We start from the raw sequence: 9660 nt of genomic DNA on the forward strand, positions 1-9660 counted from the left end.
CAGCCAGGGTTACACAGAGAAACCATGTCTCAAAAAAACTAAAAAAAAAAAACAAAAAACAAAAAACAAAAAACAAACAAACAGACAAACAAAAAACCCCCCAAAAATAAAAACAACAACAACAAAAAAACAAAAAACAAAAAACAAAAAAACCCCACCATAGCCTGTTTAACACAGAGTGAATGGTGATGTAAATTATGGACTTTAGCTAATAACACTACATTGATACTACTTCCTCAATTGTAGCAAATTAGCATACTAAAGCAAAATGGTTAAAAAAAAAAACCCAGACCAAACCAAAACAAAACCAAATGTCTATAAAAAGAGGATAGTTCTGTGGTAGCTTAATGCTTACTCCTCACTGTGTCTGTAAATCCAGGAAATAGAGTCTGAGGAAGAACGAAAACCTTCAGCATATCCTATGGACTGCAGGCTTCCAAATGACAAAAATTCCTCTTCTGATTAGATTCTGACAAGGGCAAGGTGTGGCCTATGGATCAGCTGTTGGATTTCCTAAAGGAATTACTTATGGTGTGTAGAGAGGATAGAATCAACTATCTACCTGAGTGAATCTGCTGAGATTTAATCAGCACCTTGCATTGAGACACAAATATGCCAGACATGGTCGTAAATATGAAAATATATTCATGGATTTAATCTATAGTGACCAAACAAATCCACTATTCTCTTACAGCTTCTTTGGTAGACCTGAGTTACTTCCAACTGAGAAATTCAGTGGTCAGCTTGGTAACAAGTACAAGGAATCCTTTGCCACAATGTCCTATGTGCACTATAGATTTTCCTCTAAACTCACCTTTGACACCATAATGTTTGATGGGCTCCATATCTCCCTCTGCTACTTAAAGAAGCAGATTATGGGGCGAGAAAAGCTGAAAGCTGCTAATAGTGATCTGCAAATTATCAACGCAGAGTCCAAAGAAGAATATACTGATGATAATGCACTCATTCGTAAACATTCATCTGTGATTGTCAGAAGAATTACTAGCAGAGGTATTAAGTCTACAAGCAAGACCTATGTTAAACTGAGAAATGAACCAGTGATGGCAACTAGAAAACCTATTGATGACTCTTCTGCATCTATTTCTCTGGCCCAGATTACAAAGACTGCCAATCTGGCTGAAGCCAATGCTTCTGAGGAAGACAAAATTAAAGCAATGATGTTGCAATCTATCCGTGACTATGACCCAGTCAATTACATGAAGAAAACTCTAGTCAGTCAGCCACTTCCGTCTTACATCTGCCTTCGTTGTGGTAAACCTGATCATTATATTAAGAATTGTCCAACAATTAGGGATAAGAACATGGAATCTGGTCACAGGATCAAAAAATGCAGTGGAATTCCTAGAAGTTTTATGATGGAAGTGAAATATCCTAACATGAAAGGTGCAATGCTTACAAACACTGGAAAATATGTAATACCAACTATAGATGCAGAGGCTTATGCATTTGGGAAGAAAGAGAAATCACCCTTCTTACCAAAGGAAACATTATCACCTTCAGAAAAAAGGTGATTCTCTCCCAGAAGAGCTCTTGTGCCTCATCTGCAAAGATATCATGACTGATGTAGTGCTCATCCCTTGCTGTGGAAACAGTTACTGTGATGAATGTGTAAGAACAGCACTCCTGGAGTCAGATGAGCATACATGCCCAACATGTCAGCAAAACAATGTTTCTCCTGATGCTTTAGTTGCCAACAAGTTTTTAAGACAGACTATTAATAACTTTCAATATGGAACTAGCTATCTAAAAAGACTAAGAAAACACTTACCTCAAACTACACCCCCAACATCACAACGAAGACCACTCATTCAACAGAACCTGCAGCCTAGGATGAGGTCTCCCATATCAAGACAGCAGGATCCTCTGTTTCCAGTGACATCTTCCTCAGCTCACCCAACTCCCTCCATATCTTCATTAACTTCAAATCAATCTTCCTTGGCTTTTTCAGTGCTTGGAAATGCATCTTCTGCCCCAGCTCCAGTACCTGATATAACTGCAACAGTATCAACATCAGTCCACTCAGAAAAATTAGATGTATCCTTTCTGGATTCTGATAAAAAATCATTACCAGCTGCTGCACTTACATCAGAACATTCAAATGGTGCCTCTTCAACTGCTGTTGTAGGAGAAAAGCTTTACCAGGTGCCAGTCCTTTCATCTGGTCCAGTAAGAATAAAGACTGGTTTAGGTCTTGGTCGACCAGGTTGGGAACATTCCAACAAGCTTGGGTACCTAGTTTCTCCACCACAGCAAATTAGAAGAGGAGAAAGAAACTTTTACAGAAGTATAAACCTCAGGCAACACCACAACGAAAGATCACAGAGGACTCAAGGCCCATCACTACCAGCAACTCCAGGCTTGTTGCCTGTTCCACCAGCTCCTCTGTACCTACCTCCTCCACATATACTACCTCTTCCTCCAGGTGTACCTTACCCAAAGTTTTCTCTTCAGTTTCCTCCTGGAACTATATCCATAAACAGAATATAGTGTGCTTACCCTAGGGTTTCCCCCAGCTCCTGCCAATACAGCAGGAGTGCAGATTCCCCATTCAAGTATGATACCTACAAAAGAAGCACTTCCTTTGAACAGGAAAGAATTCTATAGAGAACAAGGACTACAAAAGGAAGAGTCTAAATTTCCCTATAGTGGGTCATCATATTTAAAAAGTTCATGTACTTACCCAAAGTCATGGTATGGCTCAACAGGTTCACAGTCTTTTTCTAGGTCCTTCAGGTGCTCATACCCTTGCTCCTATTCAAGATCACCCCCATACCCCAGGAGAGGGAGAGAAAAGAGCAACAATTACCATTCATGGTCCAGAACTCATGGATACCACAGATCTAGGTCAAGGTAACCTCTATATAGTCGATACCACTCAGAGTTTAGATCTCCTCAAGCATTTAAGGGACAGTCTCCTGTGGTAGTGGCTCCAGTAGACTCTATGAGACAAAGTTTTACAGACTGAGGTGAGAAATGTCTCCTGAATCCCTCCGGAACACCTCTATTCAGAAGCCAAAAATCTCACTTGGCAATTTGCTTTGCTTCTAAACTCCCCCCTTCTTAGGAGCCGGTATAAGACCCCCCACAAAAACCAAGTGCGCCCCAGCACCCCACGCCTCCGAAGGTGACACCCAAATCACTAGCAAAAAAAAAAAAAAAAAAAAAAAAAAAACGGTCTCGATGCAATAACATGAGGCTTTCTCTATTTCAGAATTCTGGGTTCCACAGCTGTATACCACGCAGGAGTAGAGGACTGTGAACCCCGAGTGCCAAATTGCGACAGCTTTTATAAGTTTACAACAAAGCCCGCAAATCACAGACCAATTATTCCTTAGCATTGAGAGCCTGCAAAGTGCAAGCCAATTGATCTGTACAGCTCCATAATTTTTAGGCCAATCAGTTTAAATTATCGGAGCCTACACTCAGTAGACCATTTAGTTTCCTATTTTCTTGGAGTCTATAGCTGTCTGAACTCCTGGATAGGGGTAATGGCTTAAGCAGTTTACAGAAGCAAGATAAGCTTAGCTCATTTCTAGTTACCTTGTGGGGCCATGATCACCTATTCAAGGCCTTTCTGTCCAGCTCTGAACAAAGGATGGGCTCTGGAATGTGACCTTTTACCTGGAATATGAAGTGTTCGGGGCTCCTTAGAAGGCTGGAGTTAGGCTGTATTTTCTATTCTTTCATTCCGCACTTCTTCTCTTGTTAGGAGTTCTAATCTTAGAACTAGGAGAATTAAAGGTGAGCCTCCTCTTGGCTCCAAAGGCTCTCTTACAGTTATCTAAGTGTTGTGATCTGGATCGCACTCACTTGTTCTCTAACAAAAGCAATAAACCTATTAATTATGCAAGGCCCAGCTGTAGGCAACAGGAGCAAAATTACTAAGGGTCTCATCAAAACAGAAAGCAGGGTGGTCAAGTGTACAGAGCCATAATGGGGAGTCATGCCACATGGTAGGAACTTGACCTTGGCCAAGGACAAAGGCTTCTGACAGGAACCTGCCTTTAGGGCATAATAGGGAAGCAGGTTACAGCAGGAATTTTTATCCTTGGGTGGAGTGCTAAGAGTGTACTTGACATTGGTCAAGGTGAAATTCTCCCAGCCTATGTTGAGCATGGAATCCCATGCTAGTCTCGATCCTGCTCCACCTAGGGTGGAGAGACTCAGAGTGAAGGTTAAGCTCATTGTTCCTCCAGGTCTATGAATTCCTGAATTAAGCAGTTGACCCACCCATATGCCTGAGGAGTGGATCCAACACCCAGCAAACAGCCAGACCACTTCCCTGGAAACTTACCCCTGGAGGCTGGTGGGGGAGGGGCTTGCCCAAACTATTAAATGGTCTGACTTTCATTAAAGTTTCGGCCTCGATCAGTAAAATATTGTCCAGGCCCTCATTCCTTTCGCCCCTCTCTCATTTATCCCTCAGCTTCTCTGCCAGGACCTGGTTCAATGTAGCTGCTGGCAGCAACAAATTGGTGCCTGGATGTGGTGCTGTACACGAGAAGGCTTTCTGAGGTGACCCTGTCTTGGCAAAGCTTCACAGAAAACTGAAAAAGACGGTATCCTGCATGGTGAGCCACTACAGGAGTTAAATTCTAGCACTAGTGTAAACATTTTATCTTTTTGAAACTGTTTTTGTAGGTGCAGGAGGATATGGCTAAGTAGAACAGCATTGACTCGATGCTGGACTCACTTAGGGTGGACAGTGGAATATGGGACAGGAACATTCTAGGCAACATTTTGTCTGAAGTCTTCAAGAGCTGCTTCAGGCAAAAGGGATTGGGTTTGAAGAACAAATGTTAGAAGATTTTTTTAGATCGGATAGATTCTTGCTGCCCATGGTTCCAAGAAAAAAGAACTTTAAATGAGATAACCTTGGAAAGAATTGGCAATGTGCTAAAGGCTACCAAACAGAAAATATTACCCTCTACCTCTGGATGCTTATAAAGGATGCTATTGATGAAGAGACCATGAAGGCATTAGATATCATACAGGGAGGACTTAAGGAATCTCAAGAAAAAGGCCTGTCAGACAGGACTTCCTCAGAAAAGGTCCCTCTCAATCCTAAATTAGAAAAATATAAAGATAATACTGATGAGCTAACATTAGAGAAGGAAGCTCATCTAGGGGAAGGAGCTGCCAAATATCATGGTGAGGATTGGCCTCCTAATGCACATTCTGCTTCACCCATGACCTCTATTGTAGGAGATGATATCCAGAGGAATATGCAACTACAAAAATTGGAATTTGAGATTAAGTTGCAGAGGTTGACTAATGAGTTACAAGAGCTAAAATGGGTATCAAGTGTTAGTAAGAACAGTGATCTTGAGATACACCAATCTCTGCTAGAAAGAGCTGTAAGTCAGGCTCACAGGCAAGGACAGGATACATTTGACCTGTTGGCTTTCCCTGTCCTTGGGATCAGAGATGAGGAGAATAGGATTAGACAATATCAGACATTGGAGTTCAAGGTGATAAAAGAATTAAAGGCAGCTGTGGCACAGTATGGCCCTACAGCTCCTTTTATACAAGCCTTATTGGATGCTGTGATAGACTCAAATTTAACTCCACAGGATTGGAGGACTCTATGTAAGGCTATTTTGTCAGAAGGAGATTTCTTGCTTTGGAATTCTAAATGGCATGAAACTATTAAGAGGACTGCCACTATGAAGGCCCAGGTAGGTGATCCAGATTGGAATATTGAAATGCTACTGGGAGAAGGTCTATATGAAGGAAATACTAATCAGATTGGGCTTCCTATTGGAGTGTACGTGCAGATTGCAATAGCTGCCCGCTGCACATGGTATCAATTACCAACAAAAGGGGATCTTAGTGGAAGTTTAACTGGCATCAGACAGGCTCCTAATGAACTTCTTCAGGATTTTGTCGATAGGCTATTGAAAACAGCTAACAGAATTTTTGGAGATTCTCAGGCAGAAAATCCGTTAGTCATCCAGCTGGCTTATGAGAACACTAATGCAGCTTGCCTTGAAGCCATTAGACCTCGCAGGGGAAAGACAGACTTAGCTGGTTATATTTGCCTTTGTTCCAAAATTGGGCCTTCGTACAATCAGAGTTTGGCCATAGCTGCAGCTTTGCAAGGAACCACCGTACAGGGGATACTTTCACAAAGACAAAGGAATAAAAGGTATTTTAAATGTGGAGGCCTGGGTCATTTTAAAGGTGATTGCCCTAAGAACAGAGGTGCTATAAGCGGGTGATCAAATTGTACCCCAGAAGTCTGTCCTATATGTAGGAGGGGTAATCACTGGGCTAAAGACTGTAGGTCCAAGACCAATATTTGGGGTCATCCCTTGTTGGGAAATGGGAAGAGGGGCCAGCCTCAGGACCCCACACAACCACAGCAAACAGCTTATGGGGCCATGCAGCTGCTGCCAGGCCAGGGAAATCTGTCCTTGAACTTATCAGGGCAACACCAGGAAGCACAGAATTGGACATGTGTTCAACCTCCAATGTCATACTAACTCCAGAAATGGGGGTTCAGACTCTGCCTACAGGAGCCTTTGGACCTTTGCCTGCAGGAACTTGGGGATTGCTTCTAGGATAAAGTAGTGCTACTATAAAGGGTCTGCAGATTTATCCAGGTGTCATAGATAATGATTATGAGGGAGAAATTAAAATTATGGCTGCTTCCCTTCATGGCGTTATAACTATACCTGCTAACCAAAGAATTGCTCAACTTGTCTTAGTTCCCTTGCATTCAATACCTTCTAAATTCATTAAGAGTGAGAGAGGACAGAGTGGCTTTGGTTCCTCTGGTGTGTATTGGGTTCAGTCTATTACTAGTAAGAGACCTAACCTTAGATTAACAATTGAGGGGAAAAGCTTTGAAGGCTTAATAGATACTGGAGCTGATGTGACAATTATTAGATGACAAGATTGGCCTTCAACTTGGCTCTTGTCGGAAATGCTCACTCACTTCCAAGGGATTGGTTATGCCAATAACCCAAAGCAAAGTGATAAACTTCTAACTTGGAAGGATAAAGAAGGAAATTCAGGACAAATTCAGGCTTATGTTATGCCAAACTTGCCTACTACCCTTTGGGGAAGAGATCCTTTGCCACATATGAGCCTCATAATGTGTAGTCCTAATGAAATAGTTACTAATCAAATGCTATAACATGGATTTTTGCCTGGTCAGGGGCTAGGAAAAGAAGGACAAGGTGTTAAAAAGTTTGAACGTCCTAAGCCTCACCTTGACACTAGAGGTTTAGGGCATTTTCCAGAATGGCCACTATCTTGCCTGCATCCCATGCTGATAAAATTCAAAGGCTTAATGATAATCCAGTGTGGGTTGATCAGTGGTCTTTAAAGAAAAACTAGTAGCTGCCTTTTTGCTAGTGCAGGAGCAATTAGAAGCAGGACATTTAAAAGAATCTCGGTCACCATGGAATACACCCATATTTGTTATCAAGAAAAAATCCAGTAAATGGAGACTGTTATAAGATCTAAGGAAGGTTAATGAAACCATGGTGCCCATGGGCACTTTAAAACCTGGGCTTCCATCTCCAGTGGCTATTCCCAGAGGATATTATAAAATAGTGGTGGATTTGAAAGATTGTTTCTTTACTATTCCTTTACACCCCGAAGATTGCAAAAGGTTTGCTTTCAGTGTTCCTTTTGTTAACTTTATGGAGCCTATGAAATGATGCCAATGGCGAGTTGTTCCTCAGGGCATGGTGAACAGGCCTACCTTATATCAAAGTTTGTGTCACAAGCCAATCAGCCTGTAAGAAAGCAATGGCCAGAGATCTACTTGGTCCATTACACAGATGATATTTTGATAGTGGGGGAAAAATCCTCAGGATTTGCTTTTGTGTGATAAAGATTTGCAATGGGCTCTAGCCAATAAAGGATTACAAATAGCTCCAGAAAAAGTACAAACCCAGCACCCTTATAATTATCTGGGTTTCAAACTTACAGATCAAGCTGTTTTTTCCCCAGAAGATAATTATTCGCAGGTACAATTTGAAAACTTTAAATGATTTTCAAAGGTTGTTAGGTGATATTAATTGGCTTTGCCCCTATTTAAAGCTTAGTACAGGAGAATCACAACCTTTATTTGATATTCTAAAAGGGAGTGCTGATCCTATGTTCCCTAGATCCTTAACCCTGGAAGGGCTTTTGGCCTTACAACAAGTGGAGAGAGCTATTGAAAACCAATTTGTTACCTATATAGATTATTCTTTACCTTTACATCTGTTAATTTTTAATATGACTCATTCACCTACAGGATTATTATGGCAAAAGGCTCCTCTTATGTGGATTCATTTGAGGGTGTCTCCTAAATGTAACATCCTGCCATATTATGAGGCAGTAGCCCAGATAATTGTGCTTGGAAGGAAGCAGGCGTTAACCTATTTTAGTAAAGAATCAGATACCATTATTTAGCCTTTTAACATAGATCAAGATTCCTGGCTGAAGCAACATAGCACAGATTGGTTGCTTGCTCAAATAAGATTTGACGGAACTATAGATAACCATTATCCTCAAGATAAGTTAATAAAGTTTTTAAAGATGCATGATATTATATTTCCTAATATGACATCTTTACAGCCGCTGCATAATGCTCTTTTGATTTTCATGGATGGCTCCTCTAAAGGAAGAGCTGGATATTTAATTAACAATCAACAGGTAGTTATAGAAACACCTGGGCTCTCAGCTCAGTTAGCAGAGCTGACAGCAGTATCAACTGTTTTTCAATCTGTAAATAGTACTTTTAATCTTTTTACAGACAATTTGTATGTTGCAGAATCTGTCCCCTTATTAGAAACCTGTGGCACATTTAATTTTAATACACCAGCAGGATCCTTGTTTTTACAATTGCAAAATATTCTTGCTAGAAAAAAAATCCTTTTTATATTAGCCATATACAAGCTCACTCTGGTCTTCCTGGACCTCTGGCTCAGGCTAATGATTGCATTGATAAGGCTCTAATAGGAGAAGCTTTAATTTCAGATCCTATTGAATTGGCCAAGAGTCATCATAATAAGTTTCATCTTTCAAGCCATACTTTAAGGTTCAAACATAAGATCACTAAGCAGCAAGCAAGAATGATTGTGAAACAATGCCCTAACTGTCTTACATTATCTCCAGTTCCCCATTTAAGGGTTAATCCACGTGGCCTTATGCCCAATCATATTTGGCAAATGGATATAACTCACTATCCAGAATTTGGAAAATTAAAATATATACATGTTTGCATTGATACTTGTTCAGGATTCCTTTTTGCTTCTCTACTTACAGGAGAAGCTTCTAGAAATGTAATTGTTCATTGTTTAAAAGCGTTTAATACTATGGGATGGCCTAAAGTCATTAAGATGGATAATGGACCAGCTTACACTGGCAATAACTTTATCTTGTTTTGTAAAGAATTTAGTATTGAACATAAAACTGGCATTCCTTATAACCCAATGGGACAAGGAATTGTTGAACGTGCATATCGCACTCTTAAAAATTGGCCTTTAAAAACAAAAAATGGAGAGTTATACCCTCCAAGATTACCAAAAGCACAACTTGCCTTTGTCTTATTTGTTTTGAATTTTCTGCAAACTGATGCTAAAGGTTAGTCTGCAGCAGATCGCCATTGGCATCCAGTCACTTCCAATTCTTAGGCCA

At 40.7% G+C, this 9660-nt stretch overlaps 1 protein-coding gene across 1 annotated transcript; it reads left to right on the top strand.

Annotated features, from left to right (window-relative positions):
- The first annotated feature begins 776 nt into the window (after positions 1-776).
- On the top strand, positions 777-2986 carry LOC127689335 (E3 ubiquitin-protein ligase RBBP6-like). The gene is given in 3 exon segments (XM_052188935.1): positions 777-1523; positions 1525-2487; positions 2489-2986. Coding segments are annotated over 3 exon segments (2208 nt in total).
- Positions 2987-9660: the final 6674 nt, after the last annotated feature.

Source organism: Apodemus sylvaticus, chromosome 1 (assembly GCF_947179515.1).
Source record: "Apodemus sylvaticus chromosome 1, mApoSyl1.1, whole genome shotgun sequence".
NCBI classification, from domain to species: domain Eukaryota; kingdom Metazoa; phylum Chordata; class Mammalia; order Rodentia; family Muridae; genus Apodemus; species Apodemus sylvaticus.